Source organism: Hoplias malabaricus, chromosome Y (assembly GCF_029633855.1).
Source record: "Hoplias malabaricus isolate fHopMal1 chromosome Y, fHopMal1.hap1, whole genome shotgun sequence".
In the NCBI taxonomy this organism is placed as follows: domain Eukaryota; kingdom Metazoa; phylum Chordata; class Actinopteri; order Characiformes; family Erythrinidae; genus Hoplias; species Hoplias malabaricus.
In genome coordinates, this window is record NC_089820.1 from 69,003,633 (window position 1) to 69,021,498 (window position 17,866).

General features: G+C 39.6%; 1 protein-coding gene across 2 annotated transcripts in view; it reads left to right on the forward strand.

The window, feature by feature from the left end:
* Positions 1–17,866, forward strand: part of LOC136679409 (myelin basic protein-like) — a 31,614-nt gene continuing 13,748 nt past the window's right edge. For both annotated transcript variants that reach the window (XM_066657916.1, XM_066657917.1), the window contains exons 1-2: positions 1–63; positions 13,081–13,139. In XM_066657916.1, coding sequence (XP_066514013.1) covers positions 13,095–13,139 — 45 coding nt within the window. In that variant the 5' untranslated portion in view covers positions 1–63; positions 13,081–13,094. The remainder of the gene's footprint in view (positions 64–13,080; positions 13,140–17,866) is intronic.

A 17,866-nucleotide genomic window follows, 5' to 3' on the forward strand; every position in this document is an offset into this window, starting at 1 on the left:
CACACACACACGCACGCACGAGACGGTGAGAAGGATCAGGAGCGGAACGTCCGCGCGCTCACGGTACGTATAAACAAAGACAACAATAATACTTCATCACTAATATATCACTGTTTACTGACACGTAGAGCAAAGAGCGCGCTCAGAACGATGCACGTGAACATAGTGGTAATAATAATACTAATAACAATAATAATAATACACGGTCTGCGCTGTAGAGTGCTGCTGGGGTCTATCCCGAGCACTGTGTTTTTCTCTTGCTCTTATTTCTTGTTTCTCACAACCATTTATCGGTTATATCCACGGTATCGATCGGATTGGTTGGTGCATGCAGCTGATTGGCTCGTGGCCGGAACAAACAGAAGCTCGAGACCAGCCTTGAGCCCGTGCTTGGCATTAAGTCCTAGTTTAGATGATTTTTTAGGTCGTGCTGTGGTTGTGTTTTGCTGGAGATGCTTCGGGATCCTTCTGCTTTTCACCGAGAACAAAAACACACGCAAACAGTGCAGCAGCAGTGTCTCAACTTCCGGCTGCTGCAAGGCCTTTGGGGTTCGACCACATCCACACAGTTCTCTCTATCTCTCTCTGTGTGTGTGTGTGTGTGTGTGTGTGTTGGGGAAGCGCACATGGGTGATACTGAGAGTTAAAACAGCAGGTTGATGTGAAAATACTCAGGAAAGTAGAACTATTTGACTTGAGTAAATGTCTCTCTCTCTCTCTCTCTCTCTCTCTCTCTCTCTCTCTCTCTCTCTCTCTCTCTCTTTCAAGACGTAGAATAGCTTTATTGACATGACTGTTATAAGAACAAAATATTGCCAAAGCATTCCAGCAAGAAAAATATAACATAGTGAATGAAGGTAATTATTTAAACAAAATCTTTTTGGCAGCATTTGCAAAAACATACATATGTTTTCTCTCTCTCTCTCTCTCTCTCTCTCTTTGTCTCTTTGTGTGTGTGTGTTGTTGTGTGTAATGGTGGCAGACAAGATTCCACAGTGCTATATCAAGCTGTGCATAGAACCCCATGCTTCAATAACATCACTTTATTGTGGTAAAACACTGACTGCAATAAAAGACTGCGTATGGTGAGGTCAGTGGAACTTCTCAAAACATCCAGCTTCTATCATCTATCGATCACTGAACTAAAATAAGAAGCTAGCTAATGCTCCAAAGTGAGTGGTGTGACACAGTCATGGAGCAAAAACACACCATCTCATCTCACACACACACACACACACACAAAGAAAAGAATAGTAAACATCACATAAACAAAATAAAAAGGGTCCAGGACAAGAGCTGTAAGCCACAGCAAAAAAGAAAAAAAAAATCAAACTCAAAAAGGATAATTATGAGCCAAATTAAAATAGAAGTGAGCAGCTACTTACGTCTGATTTTTTTTTTGCCTTTTAATAGTAAATTAAGCCAGCTTTTATAATGTGAAAAAAAAACATTGTTATTGTTATCAGCACCTCCCTCAGTTTCGACTCTGCTATGAGCGCAGATGACATCACTCCATACCAGAGTATGACAGCAAGTTACTGTATACAAATCAACGAGCCAGTGCTGCTCTCATACCAGAGGATAGTGTCTACTAGCAATTTTTGATGCATTGGTCGCTGCACTGTGGTTATTGGAGATAAACACAATGCAGCAGAGCCCCACCCCTCATCTAAATTTCCCCCTGTAACACCATTTTACTTCATAGCATAGTTCAGTCAGAGGTGGGATAGTTGAATCTCAGGGCTGTAGTTGCCCATTGAAAATACAAAACAGTAGGCGATGAGTACACTATCGTATATAGACACAATGTTTAAATAAAAATGTAACACTTTCTATTTAAATAAAATAGAACCAGTGTGTCCTTGATTCAGTTGTCTGCATTTATATTAATACAAATGTTATAAACCCTATGACTGCTTTCAAAACATGTTTCAGAAAACGTGGTAAATAGAAAACTGTTGCAAGAAAATTGAAAAATCTGGCCACCTTTGGACTAATGCCAAAGGTCTTTTCTATTTATCTCCCTCTTGTTAAGTCAGCACTCACTTAAAAAAAACTTTAACTGTTTGAGCCAGAAGTGTTTAAAAAAATCAATAAATTGGAAAAGAGAATGGATTGAATTACTTGCTGAAGCTACAAACCCTGTTCGCCCAAGAAGTCGAGCTTGTTTTTAGTAAAATGGCATAACAATTTTTTTTGTCATTCTCTTGCGCATATATTTAAATGAAACACGTGCAGAAAATATTTCCAAAGGCTGTCACTCACCAACGTGATTTTATTTTGTAAATATAAACAAACTTGTATGTTTTGGACAGAGGCATGTATAATTGTGTGCTTCATTTTCCTTTTAAATTCCAAGCTGTAGTCTTTTGGGAACTGAGAAAACAAATGTTTGAAGTTTCTTTTTGAAGAGAAGTGTTATTTCTTTGCCAATTCTTACCTGGTACAAGACTTCAGGGTGTTCAACAGTCTGTGTAGCTAGTGTTTCATTCTCCTCTTCATGATTCAGTACAGGAGACAGATCTGAACAGCAAGCAGGCCAGTAAATCACATGCATGTGTCTTTGAAACCAGTCTGTTGTAGCATGTACAGAATGAGGCTGGGCTTTTTCTTGCTGAAATAACCATGGACTTCCCAGAAAGAGTGGTCGTCTTGATGACAACATTTAGCTGTTTCACATATGTCCTGATGTTTTCGTGGCATTTTCATACCAATATATACCTCCACATCAGTGGTGCACACACATAATGCAAGTCACCTATGCAGTGTGAAACGATGTACGTCATACATCATGCTCCTTTCGATGATAGCTCTGGTATTGTCTCTTTCATGTATGGCACACAGAACTAGATGTCTGTCTATGCAGAATAAAAGCTGACGTGTAATCTGAGCACGTTTTTCAGATATGTTTCAGATCACTTGAGATAAAATGTGGCCCAGCAACAGAGAATGGGTAAATGTTGCCCAAACCTGTGAAAAGCTGTGTGAAGCTAATTTAGATTTGGAATGAGGTTGGCTTTTATTAGAAAGGAAATTCATCCTGAAGCATGGCTCCAAATAACAAACAATAACAATAACAAGTAATAAACTATCAAGTTGTAAAGAAAATAAATACAAACCACCCAAATAATGCACTCAACTAAGCTGGCAGTAAGAATGAGGATCTGCAACAGAAGATTGATTGGAATTACATACAGGATTTTTTTTTTTAATAATACAATATATTTGAGCTTAATTTGTTACTATGTTTTATGTGTAATTATATTTTACAATTAATTCCAACATGTGATTAGAGTGGTACTTCTACAGCTAAACAGGAGCTCTGAGGTTTTCATTGAGTTGTGTTTGCATGTCTGGGTTTGGCTTTTGTAATCTTTCTCTCTATGTTTGTGTGTGTGTGTTGAGTGAGTGAGTGAAAAAGCCTGTAATCATTAATCAGGGACGATAGCATAGGCTAGGCTAATTCACACCTGTGCAGGTACACTTCCTGATGTGGTATGACTAAGCATGTGTGTGTAAGAATGTGTGTTGAGAAGGGTGTGGTTGACAAATGAGGAGAAATCTCCCTTCTCCTGGAATTATTAATGTAGTGGTCTACCGCTTTAATGATATACATTATACATTCACCAGTCAGCCAGAGGAAGTACACCACTGACAGATGAAGTGGATAATGTTGATTGTTTGGTTGCAGCAGTATCTTCCAGGGGGAGGGATAATAGGCAGCAAACGAACAGTCAGCTCTTAAATTAGTAGCTGTGTCCCAGTTGCACGCTTACTAGTAATTCTAATAAATACTGCACTTCACAGATAATAAAACTAATAACATTTAGGGTTGCTTTCCCAGACAGGGGTTAAGCCTAGTCCTGGACTACACAGCTTTTTTATTGTTATTTTTACATTGAAAGAAGGATTTATTCAAGGGGTCTATTCCACAACGAAGGATTTCTCAGTTAGCCAGCTAACTTAAGCCCAAAGTCAAGCCTGTCTGATAGGACCATAACTGAGGGCGATACCTGTTGGATAGTCCTCAACTTTGGGCTTAAGTTAGCTGGCTAACTGAGAAATCCTGCTTTGTGGAATACCACCCAGGACCCGCTTAATCCCTGTCTGGGAAACCACACCTAAATGTCGTGATGCGTGAAGAAACTAAGGCTTGTTTTAGCCAGTCCCACACACAAACTACTGTAAGAAAAAATGCATAAAAAATGAATGCTGGCTTTGACAGCAAGGTATATGAAAAAAAATGCATTGCAGGTTGCTGCGTATAACGCATTCACACTTGTAGCAAACAGTGTGAGCTGCATGTTCTGCATGTTTTAGGAATGGGGTGGAGCTTGTGCAGCATGTGCAGTAGATACAGCATGATACTGTGAAACATTTGTGGCTCTATTAACAGATGCACAGTTTATACTAGGGGCAAGCAGGATGAAGTCAGGGTAAAGTCCAGGACAAATGTTACGGTTGCTTGCATTCACACTTAAATCTCCTCTGAGTAAAGTCTGGAGAATGTCTGTGTGACCATTCATATGTGAAAGTGGCTCATGAATAATCCTTATAGAAAAGCATCAAATTAAATGGGATGCTCTGCAGCAGCTACATTCACCCCAGCCTGATGCCTTGGGCTGAGGAACAGCAGAACTGTGTTCTCTGCCCTGATGCATCTATATCGAGTGCATTTAAGGTGACATAAGTCTGTCCCAAAACCTAGTGAGCTGCCCACGTTGCCAGGTGTTTAAGTAGGCAGCGTTCTAACAGATGTCTGTCCTCATGAGGCAGATTATTGAGCTGATGTAGGGCCAATACTACAGATTTTTGTCTTCTGTTTTTTTTAGTGATTTTAATTATTTTGCCTCTGGGCGAAGAGGGAAATAGATGGTAATTGTGCTTGCCTTGCATCCTGGAATTGCCTTCGTGCCTGTGGAAGGGTTCAGTGCTGCCTTAAAATTCGGCCTGATTATGGTATCTCAGTAGGCAGAGTATTTAAGGTGTCTTCAAATTGGGACAGCCCACGTGTCGGGAGCACACACCATGGCGTAAAATGTAGACAGCTCACTAAGTTTTGGGACAGACCTGATATTAATGAGTCCAACTGCCATAAAATCCTCACAGAAATATTTCAGCATGTCTCATATTAATGCCCAAGACGATAACACAAAACCACTTCGATCCTGACACTGTCTGAGATGGTGTGTAATGATACCTGGGTTTTTATGAATCTGATAAACAGGAAACTAAGAGGCAGATGTGAAAGCTTGGTGCGTGAGAAGTCGGGAAACTGCACACCATAACAACTATTTAAAACTTCATCTCACATGCACACACTTGTAAATACCAGGTGTTGTATGTATATAAGCTAAGGGAGAAAAAAAACACCAATACACAATCAGACACAATCAGTTCAACTTACCTTATTTGTGCTTTAATACCATTACAGACTGTAGTGCATCTGTTAGTCTGCATCCTATATGTCCAGACATATTATTATCTATTATTAACTAACAAAAATATATATATATATCACATTCTAAAATTTGACATAAGAAGTAACACAAAATCATTCATTCCTTCATTCATTCATTATCTGTAACCGCTTTTCCAATTCAGGGTCTGGGGCCCAACCGGAATCAATGGGGCGCAAGGCAGGAACACACCCTGGAGGGGGCGCCAGTCCTTCACAGGGCTCACATTCACGCACACACACCTACAGACACTTTTGAGTCGCCAATTCACCTACCAACATGTGTTTTTGGAGCGAGAGAACACACAGACACAGACACAGAGAGAACACACCACACTCCTCACAGACAGTCACCCGGAGGAAACCCACGCAGACACAGGGAGAACACACCACACTCCTCACAGACAATCACCCGGAGGAAACCCACGCAAACACAGGGAGAACACACCACACTCCTCACAGACAGTCACCCGGAGGAAACCCATGCAGACACTGGGAGAACACACCACACTCCTCACAGACAGTCACCCAGAGGAAACCCACGCGGACACTGGGAGAACACACCACACTCCTCACAGACAGTCACCCAGAGGAAACCCACGCGGACACTGGGAGAACACACTAGCACAAAATCAAAATGGCCGATTTTATTCCATATTCACTGATGTAGGCAGACCACATAAACAGACAGAGTAGGTTGTAGGATTTTGCTATGTGTGGGTTGGTAGGCTCCAGATCCCCAAATTAACGTGCTAAAGTCCAGAAAAATGAAATATAGTCTTGTTTTATAAGTCATGGTCTTTTTCTATATAGTATTTTATTATGGGACAGCAGCATGGAGGTGTATAAACATAACAGCTATACCATTTAAGGGGGAATGGAGAGTTCATATAAGTTTGCGAGACACCAGCTTTAGATTTAACTTATTTTGTAATAAGTACACCAGACTAGCAAAGTATTCACTACAGTGAGTTTTCCTTTCAGTTTCAGTTCTGATTCCTTTTTTATATTTTAAGTTTTCTCATCTATCTTTAAAAGATTAAGCAATTTTAAGATGATTATTAGAAAAAGACTCATGTCAGCACATAAGGAGAATATTAATCATTTCCATTTGCTGTGTATTTTAAGATTAAAACAGGAGAAGAAAAACTTTCACAGTGATGGTAATCTCAAGGGAACATATTCAGTACTTTTAATTAGGGAACATAACTTTACCATATCCTGTATTAATTTTAGCCCCATTTCATCTCCAGAACAAGTATTTTGTTATTTAGTTTTACAAAGTTCTTTAGAGAAAGTTAAAGAAATATTCACCTCTCATTCTGGAGAATGTAATGTACCTTTAGGGAACACAACTGGACTTTAACACCAACAGTTGTCTTTAATAGTGGAACAACAAAATGCACCTGTGTGGTGAGTGGAGTTGTTAAAATGGTCAAAGAGTGTAGAATATTTTTATGCAATGTTCTGTTGGCAACGCAGTGTGCAACATAAATGGAAACATTTAAAAAAGCATCTCTGACCAAACTAATATAGCAATGTTCAACCAGTTTAATCTCATGTCATATAATTAGCTGAAATTAATCTTAAAATAGTAGCTGCCACATTTTTTTAGACAAAACACACACACACACACACACAAATGTTAATGTTTTCAGTGATGGGCTAAAGTGTATTTAGAACAGATCGGAGGGAGATACTGCCAGATTATATGCACACACACACACACACAGATTTCTTATCAGCATTATGCAGATGGTTCCACACCCGGCACACACACACACACAGAATGTGGGATGGACATGTTGCACATAGCTACAATTGTGACAAGGCCAGAGTTGATTTTAGAGATAAATTACTAAAAGCTTGTGGACAGGTGCTTATCCAGTGTTTCTTCTGAAATGAAGGGTGTTAAATTGGGAGTTTGCTCTCCTTTGGAACAATGTCCTGTTGAGGCTTTACATTCAGTGTAGATACATTGCAGCGAGAGTTTGATAACATTCAGTCACAAACTTCAGTGAGGTCAGGTGCTCATTTTGGATGAAGTTCTCAATCACAAACCCTACTCCTGTTTATACAAAATGTATTGGACGGCGCTCCCTCACTCCAGAGAGTGCAGTCCCACTGTATCAGAGTTCGGTGCTGGGGACTCTGTACCCCTCTATCCCACGTTTGGCATTGGGCGTGGTAACTTCAGGCTTATGAGCGTCCTACTGAGTGTGTGTTTACCAAGCGGTCTTTGTGCCCGTGGAACAGTTGTTTTGGCCAGATGCTACACTGTGTGTGTATGTGTGTGTATGTATGTGTGTGTTTGTGGCAGTGAGAGTGACAGTGTTATATAATCCACTCAGCCTCATGCAGCCCAGAGCAGCTGCTCTTCCTTTACCCACACGCACAGACACGCGTACGCACACACACTTATAATGCTTACTATAGCCGTGCGTGTGCGTGCATGCTTGTATGACAATTTAGCTCCTTTCAAAGTTTCAATGAGCTAGTCAGTGTGGACACGCATTCCCCTGGCATTTCTTCTGAAATGAATGGTTAATAATAAGGAATCTTTTTCCCTGAGCAGTGTTAAAGCTCCTGCTTTTCTGGAAAGATGTGGGAACATGGCTGTGAGGACTTGATGGTGTTTAGCCACATAAATACGGGTGGATGTTTAATTCTGTATCACCAGTACCACTCAGAGTAATCCCAGTCTCTAGAGAACAGCGTTCTACTGCTCCACATTCCAATGCTGTGGCATTTATTCCCATCAAACCCAAGCTTGGCATTGGCTGTGGTGCTCCAGGCCAGAGTGCCCCATTTTGTAAAATGCTTTTCTGTGGAGATTATACAAATTGGATGTATACTATAATGTCACATTACAGTAGCTGAATTCATGTATGTGAAGGAGGGGTGTCCTCCTTGCTGAACATATAAAGCATGTTTTGAAATCTGTGTGTATAGTCTATAGATTATTATGCAATGGCTGTAGATCAGAGGGATTACGTTTAAAAAAAAAAAAAAAAAAAAAAAGTTAAATCTGTTCCTAGAAAAGCACACATCAAATGGCTTAGACAAAGTTTCCCTCAGCTTTAATCCCCATCTCTGAGCCCTATAGAGAAACAGAGAATTAATTCCAACTGGATTTGATGTATATTTGATCTGGGTTTGATTAATTTTTGGATGTGGAGTTTGGCAGTGGACACAGCGCTCAATGTTCAACACGTTTCTGCGTGTGAGACATGCCCTGGACGCTTTTGTTTTATGAGAAAGCAAGGAAGTAAAAGGCTTTCTGAAGCATTTTGTCCTCTGTTATTAAAGAAAGGACAGATAACATGCTGCTGTAAGTATCCTTGTCCTTCCTTTTTGTGTTTGTTTGAAGCTTGTAATGTTCAATTTTTAAGGGGTGTTACATTTCCTTTGTTTGAACATGTGACTTCCAGTTTATTTTATGCCTAAAAATGTATAGACATCCCATATAAAGAATGAATTCCGCTACTTTAAGGTGTGCTGTATAATCTGCAAAGTCACCATACTCAATGCCAAAGGGTTTCGTACAATATGCTTTACAAAACAGTATAGAAATATTAAAGTAATAGAATAGAAAGCAGGTAAAATATAAAAGACACATAAAACTGTGCAATAAAAGAAAGGACAAGATTCAACTGAAAAATGTTCCTGTGATCTAGTGCCTTTTTGCATAAATAGTTAGAATTAATTAAATAGTACGATTATAAAACAGACAAAAGGGTGATAGTAAGTTGCCCAGTTGACCCTAGAACAAATTAGAAATGTAAAAGATATAAATGTAGGTTTGAAGATTGCTTTATTTGCAATAATGTTCCTCTACACTGAGTCTAAAGCCTAGAGGAGACTGAAGACTAGAGGATGTTATTGGAACAGAATCTTAATTAATGCTCGTCATTTCTGAAGAAATGCTGGTTGAGCAGGTGATAAAACTTTTGGTGCACTCAGAGCTGTCAGAAAGAGTGTAGTTTATGGGATTTAGCAGCACTTTACAGCTCTGTGCTGTGAACTTCTCCTTATCTCTTCAGCAGAATGTGGAGATTAGCGTTCTACTCAATGACGCGGCAAGAACAGGGAATGGAGTGGAATACTAAAAACAGCTGAATATTTTGATGCGTTAAAGATTGAATTTAGAACATTTCAATTTTTTAATTTAATTTTTTAAAACACTTTTTCTGGACGGGCGACCTGTGTTCCAGCCCTGCGACAGTGATTCCTCATGGGTTTAGGACCCACCGTGATCCTGAACAAGATGAAGTAGTTACTGTAGATGAATGAATGGATGTATAGATTAGTAATTAATTAATCAAACCTCGCTTTAACTCCATGTATTCTACACTCTCAGAAATAAAGTACTGTAGATGTGCATTGCCACTAAAGGGTGTGTGTGTGTTTAAAAAAACAATATAATTATACTGAATACAATTATGTTAAAAGATCCCATGACATGCAGAATTTCCACACAATCACAGAAGACATAACAGGGCTAATACTAAAAATGTGTTTTATAGTAATACATCATCGCTGTCCACTTATAAACATGTATCTCTGTGTTTGTGGATGTTGAGTTTTCTACATCATTTGAACACAGCAGCCATCCTTCACACTGTGTTAAAATTTGATGATGAACGAACCAATAGAAATGCTGCAAAATTACTAGCAAACAAATCCTTTTAAAATTCACTTCAATTGAACGTTAAGAAGGTTTTCTCCGCCTCCTGTAAAGTTACTATTTTGGGAGATGCATGTTTTCAATTGGACAGTGATGATATAGGGATCTATTATAAAAAAAAACAAAAAAAAAACAAACATATGTAGTAATATCCCCAGTGGTGGATGAAGTACACAAACCACGTACTTGTGTCATCATTTATTTCATTCTTCTTTTGTATCACCATCACTCATTCAGACTCCTCCTTTATCCTCACGTCACTTTTCTTAGCCTTTCTCTACCTGTAGTACACAACTGTGGGGGATGATATTATTATTATTATTATTATTATTATTATTATTATTATTATTATTATTATTATTATTATTATCCTTATTATTAAAGCTAGTTATTCTTTCCAGTCAGTGTCTATATTACTTTTCAATGCACGCATCTGATATAAAAAGCACATTTCAAAATGTTAAATTGCAGTTTAAATCAAAAGTTTGATCCTCTTCACTCTTGTAACAGTCCCTACTTTTCTGGGAGGCCTTGCAGTAGGTGTTGGGACATTGTTGTGAGGATTTGATGCTATATCAGCTATATTACTATTGGTGAGTTCATACCAAAGCTATTGGATGGAACTCTGTCACTCCAAACTACACAGCTCCACTGCTCCTAAGGACAATGATAGGGTGCTTTATACTCATCTGGTGATACACATCTCTTTTCAATGGGCATGTGGACCTTAGCTCATGTGCAGTGTTTCTTTTCCTTTGATACCGTACTATGGACATTTTACATGCAAGAGTTGGTGTGTCTCTTGAAGGGCCTTTAAAATCTCTGTTAAAACATTAAGAAGAGTTTATTTTCTACGATCCACACTTTGTCCATGTTGTACAGGTCAGGGAATGTTAGCTTTTGCTCAGAAGAAAAATCTGCTGGAGGCTAAGAGAGCTTTATTCCTTCAATCTGTTCAACAAAGTCATTTCCCAGACTCACTCACTCACTCACACTCACACACACACACACACACACACACTGATATTGCACAATAGCCCAGTGGAACATGCCAAGACATGTAAGACACAAACATTGCATAATAGTAAAAGAGAATAAATCGTGTGTGTGTGAGAGAGAGAGGCAGTATTTCAACTTGAAACTTTATCTGAAGCATTAAAAAATGTTCACTTTTCCCTTTACTTTCTATTAAATAAAATGGCACCACTACAACATATGGACACAATAGTCCTAGAGTATTTACTGCTTTTCCTCTGAATATTTCAGTGAGAATTTGATTGCATATAAACCTTTGTGAATGAAGGTCCTGAAGCTGGATGTTAGATGACTCCAAACAGTCCCAAAAGGAATAGATGATGCCTCACACTCCAGTGGCTTTGAGGTGATTGTGATCTGATGTGAAGCTGCTCCAGAACATGCTCTTCCTTGCTGCTTGTTAACAACATTACTCTGGAACCACCGTTCCAAAACAGAAAGTGGCAAACATCACACGCAGTACAAGTCTTAACTGACAGGTTTGGGTTTAAGGTGGAATTTCAGAAAAGCTGATTATTTCCACAAGCTTTTCCAGTGAATTTTTTCAGAAAGGGCCTCAGCTGTATCTTTTATGATTCATTGTTTAAAATCAAGGGAGAATGCAGATATCAAAAGCTGACATTAAATAAGAGTGGTTTAAAATAAGAGTGAAAACACACCTGGATACACTCAGGTCAGGGTCCATTACATAAACTGGTCCATTAGGGGACTATGAAACAGTCTGGTTCTTCATTTTTTTTGTGATTTACAGTTTGTAGAAATATGTAAAGATAGTAAATAACCACTTTTTGATTAAATATTAGGGTGGCACCAGATAGTATCTCTGTCACAGCTCCAGTGTCCTGGAGGTAGGGGGTTCGAGTCCCGCTCTGGGTGATTGTCTGTGAGGACTTCGTTGTGTTCTCCCTGTGTCTACTTGAGTTTCCTCTGGGTGACTGTCTGTGAGGACTGCGGTGTGTTCTCCCTGTGTCTGCGTGGGTTTGCTCTGGGTGACTGTCTGTGAGGACTGCGGTGTGTTCTCCCTGTGTCTGCGTGGGTTTCCTCCGGGTGACTGTCTGTGAGGAGTGTGGTGTGTTCTCCCTGTGTCTGCGTGGGTTTCCTCCGGGTGCTCCGGTTTCCTCCCACGCTCCAAAAACACACGTTGGTAGGTGGATTGGAGACTCAAAAGTGTCCGTAGGTGTGAGTGTGTGAGCGAATTTGTGAGTGTGTGTCACCCTGTGAATGACTGGCGCCCCCTCCAGGGAGTGTTCCTGCCTTGTGCCCAATGATTCCGGGTCAGCTCTGGACTCACCGCCGCCCTGAACTGGATAAGGGTTACAGACAATGAATGAATGAATAAATCTCATGGCTGAATATGAAACACCAGAGTTTTTCAGAGCCAGTGAATTGTGAGGAAACTTTTTCTGCATTTTACAAATTGTGTATTGGTTTACAGTGCCTTTAATGTCACACTGAACAACTGGTGATACCTTATCATAAAAATAAATACAACAGCTCAATTTCTGCCCTTTTTCGCTTATGTTTTTAATCTTGGTGCAACGCCAGGTCTTGGGCTGGTTTTGAGTTCCCACATTCTCTCAGACATTTAATCTTTTAAACTATGGTTTTGGATGCTTCTGCTGATTAACTTGTCTCTTTCTCAAGAAAATTGATTATGTCAGATTTCCTAAGTGGTTTGTGTGTGTGTGCACGTGTGTGTGAATGAGTGTTTTGTCTGTGTGTGGTAATGTGGTTGTTGCACTTTGTTAAAACTTTGCTTTTGACTACACTTCCGCTGCCAGCACACCACACACACACACACACACACACACCTCTCTTCCTGTTCACATCTTGAACTGTCCTGATTTTTTTTTTTTTTTAGCATGTTTCCAATGACTTGTTTTGTGTGTGTTTATTACAGTTGCTGTTGGCAGCATGGGACAGCACCTGGGGAAACGAGAACCTGTGTCTGAGACCAAGGTACACATCCACACGCACACAGTCTAGAAATCTTTTAGACGCTTCTAATCAGTAAGACATGAGTTTAACAATCAAACACGAGTCAAAAAACACCCAGCACAATGCCACGAGTCCCCAGGAGGTATATAAATCACCCAGAGCTGGTCTGTGGAGCCGCGTGTAACTGTTTTCTTAGATCGGTGGTCTGCAAGTGGCTTGATTTATATTACCTGAACCCGTATACTTTAACCACACATGACCACTAGGGCCGCGGTTTTATCACATCATTCGCAATAACATTGCTATCCTTTTTATAATGATTAAATAAAAATTTTATATCGTGATAATAGTGGTCTTTTGACTTGTGACATCATACAGTTACCTGTAATATGGCGTATGTTACGTGAGTCATTTAAGTGACGGGAAAGTGGAATGTGCAAGAATTTTCTTAGAAAGGGGAACAAGATATGATTAATTGAGGTATGAGACGAAACAGGAGTTGAATGAGTGAATCATATACATTCTGAACTCAATGGTAGCAACAATCAATAGATAAAACTGCTTCTCTCTCTCCTTCATACCTCCCATTTGCTCTTTTGTTGTTTTCTCTGTGCATACATTGTACATTGCTCTCTTTGCCTATTTCACTTATTTTCTCTTTGTTCCTGCTCCCTCTCACCTTCTCTCTCTCTGTCTGTCTCTCTGTCTCTTTCTCTGTCTGTCTTATGTTTTATCATTTGAACTGATTCAATGTCAGGTTTTGTTCATTTACTCTTTTCTCTTTCCCTTTTCATTTCTTTCTCTCTCTCCTGCACTTTTCCTCTCGTTCTCGGGAGTTTTATCACTTGAACTGATTCTTTGTCAGGTTTTCTCAGTTCTCTCGGGGGTCTTATCGACGCAGCTGTTCACTGAGCCCCTGGGTTGCCAGGTGTTTTGTTATTAAGCTGGGAGTGAGGGGGAGAAAGACACTCAACAATCTCTCTCTCCTCTCTCTCTCTCTCTCTCTCTCTCTCCTCTCTATCTTGTTTCTGAGAAGGTTGTCCTGCTCAATTGCCCTCAGCCTCTGCTCACTCTTCTCCAGCTGAACCTCATTGAAAGTGAACATGAAAGCACATTAAAACACACTGCAACACCTCCATCAGCTTTAACTGCAAAGAACAGCATTAATCGACAGAACAGCATTAATACATTGTACAAAAAATCACTTCAAAATCCAAAGGGACTTGAAATGGCTTGGCCATGAATTAAGACATGCATACACACACTGCTAATTTCTTACTTAAAATAGATTGTTTTTCTTATCCTCCGCCACACACTGCATAAAAACTGCAGCACAGATGGAGTTGGATGTCTCTGTAAGGTCCTATTCCATTTGCCTCATTACCATGGAAACCCAGGATGCTTTATGAGGCTTTTGTGTGTGTGTGTGTCTCTCTCTCTCTCTCTCTCTCTCTCTCTCTCTCACATACACACTCACACACACAAACAAACAAACAACCCACATTGCATAATCATAATACGGAGGAAAATGAGCTGCTTATGATTCACTTCATCAAACATCACACAGTCAGACAGCCTGAGACTGTGTGTGTGTGGGTGCGCATGTGCGTGTATGTCTGTGCCACACTAATCCTAATAACATGTTCAGCATCCCCAGACACACACACACACACGTATGCAGGAATAATTCTGCTCGATTACATACATGATCATTTTTTCCATTGATTTTTCTATCTATCTATATCTATGTTCTTTCTATCTTTATATCTATTTTTAAGCAGGGTGGTTTTTAACCCTTTTTCTTCCCCAAGACCCATAGTCAATATCTCATTCTACTTTCCAAAATAAAATCTACAAAGTATTAATCGTTCTGAGTGGTTTAACTTGAGAATGTTGTCTTTCCTGTTCTCCACAGTTAAAGACACAAACAGTAACAAAAAAGCAGACATTTTGATGATGAACGGATGTGATGAAAACTGGGTTACAATGATTTAAAAGCATGTGAATTTTGATCTGCTTGATTTGACTGTGGAGAGATTTTGGTTTTCAGTGATACATTATAAATGACAACTTGCCAGTTTTTACCCAGTTTAGTCATCACCACTTCCCCCTACTGTGTGCATAATAGCACTCCATTACCGGTTCTGAAGAATCATTTGCTTAATGCTGTCCCAGTTACAGATGCCATAAGCCTGGGTGTATGTAGAAGAAAATGCCTCCTTCGAGGAAAAATAACAAAACATGAAGCTCCATTGCTTTTTGCTTTTTTTTTTTTTTACACTTCTGCAAACACACAGAACCATTGTTGTACTTTCAAAAATAAAGGTTCAGTACAGGAACGTTACTGTCACTAAAGCTACAAACAGTGTAGTGTATCTTTAAAGGTACAGTTGTGTTCCCTAAAGGTGCATTACATCTCTTCTCCAGAAGGAGAGGGGGATCTCTGTAATCTTTCATTATACAACTGTGGAGAATAAAAGAACACAATAAAAGTCCTGGAGATGAAATTGGGGCGAATGAAATCAACACGATTTTAAATGTTCAGTTACGGTACAAAAATGTTCCCTTTGATGGTACCACCACAGTGAGAATTTTCTAATAGTGTGTGTACTCCACACACTCGGAGGAGAACACTAACTGCCTGCAACTGTCAGGTCAGCTAACAGACACCTGCACAGGCCGACCTTACGTTTGTGTTAAAGGAGAGGTCATCCTACCAACGTACAGGACAACATTTACCTGCAGTGTGAACCTTATGATTGGGGTTTGATGAAAAAGTCTTGCGTGTGTCGTCTTGAAAGATTAAGATGAATGACATATTTAACTCAGACAGTTATGGGTTAATTCTTTTTTTAAAGCTGCAGAGGAGGTTTGTGGAGGTTTTTGAATGTCACTGAGCTGGAGTGGGAGGGATTTATTTATTTTTTTCTTTTCTTCATGTGTTATTTTTTGACTCCGCTGTTAAACACAGTGGGATGTGGGTTGCTTTTAGTCAAACGGGTAATTCACCTCTTACTCAGAGACTCCCTGAGACTCTCAGTGGGTGAGAGATTCTTGAAGATGGTGGTTTCTTCAGTGTTTTAAAGGTTAAGATGCTAGTGACCTCTGTAAGAACTGCTGATAAACACTTGTCCTTATGTGTCAAAGGTTTCAGGAGGTTCGCTGTCGTTAAAAGAATATAATCTGTATAACTTCAAGAGGTTTCCTCTGTGCTTAGAAAGGAACATTTTATTGAAGCCAGTGGACAGTTACACGTAGATCGGTTTGTTTTTTTGGCCAAATGTTTGTAGACATGTTCTTATCCAAGTTTTTTTGCAGTAACAGGCCTGCACTCTTATGGAAAGACTATTAACTACATGTTGGAACATTGCTGAAAGGCTCTGATGGCATTATTTATATCAGGCTGATGTTGAATTATTAATTCTGTATCCCAGATCATCCCGTAGGTACTGGACATAGCCCAATTCCTCCAGAGAACCCATTGCTCCACTGCTCAACACTGGGCTTAATACACCTCTGGTCAATGCTTGGCATTGAGTGTTGTGATCTACATCTACAGATGCTCATTGGTGGAGATTATATGATCTGCTTCTACACACTGGGAGCACATTTAATTAGCTAAATTCACACATTAGTAGGAATACCCACAGATGCATGGATATGTAGTGTATCACCAGGACTGTAAGGCACCAGATGTCTGAGTTGAAAACTGTTTGTTTTAAATCTGACACGGGGGAAATTAACTTTCACTTCCAGACAAGTTAATCACTCGCTTCATTTTAAATTGAAATGTCAAAAATAACAGCAGCACATCTCCATGTTCAATCAGCTCTATACACATCTCAAGACGCCGCTTCTGCCCAGTGTAACTGTCTACTGTGTGTGTGTGTAAGATGTCCAAAGTTTTGTAGATGTCGCTTACAATGGATTAATTCAGGTTAATTTAAAGCTGTTCACTAATGGTATGTAGAAAAAGAATGAAATAAAATGGCATGTTGTAGATCAGCTGTGCGGCTAGAGTCCAACAAGACTGAAGTCCTTCAGCACAGAGCTGTTTCTCAAGGGACATGTGTTCTGGGCCTCCTCTGGTCAAACAAAGATGCTTTAATTTAAAACTGCAGGGAGGAGCAGCCTTGGAGGCTGTATGAGAGGTCTTTAGTTAATGCAAAGTCCAGCAGCCTTTAACTGCTCAATTATTAGTAAATCAAGTGTAAAATACGATCAACTAGAGGTGTTGTATCTCCACTATATTTTAGTACAGTATTTGTGTACATGATGTCTCAGAATAACTGTCACTGTGGTGGTATTCTCTGGAGAACATAACATAGTGTTGTTTTCATATGCTCCGTTTCAGCCTCAGGACTTTTATTTTGTTGTTTCATTTGACACAGTTCCATAATAAAAGCTTACAAATATTTACCTCTCCTTCTGGAAAAGACAATGTATTAGAGACCTTTATTAGAGAATATAAAGAATCAGTCATTGCTCCTCCGGGCTCAGCACTGCAGAAACTGCACTATTTAACCTCTGGAGGATGATAGGAAATAGCCCGTTCAGTCCTGGCTCCTCCTTGACTCTCCCTTTTATTTCAGGAGTGTGCTGGATTTGTGAATTATATTTTGAAAACGTAGGGGGACCCAGGATCCAAAAAACCAACTCTTACTTATGTTTCTTTAAGGCACTCAAACATAACACAAAGGAAAATGCATCTTGGTATATTTACCCCTGTGTGTAACCTGTGTGTACAA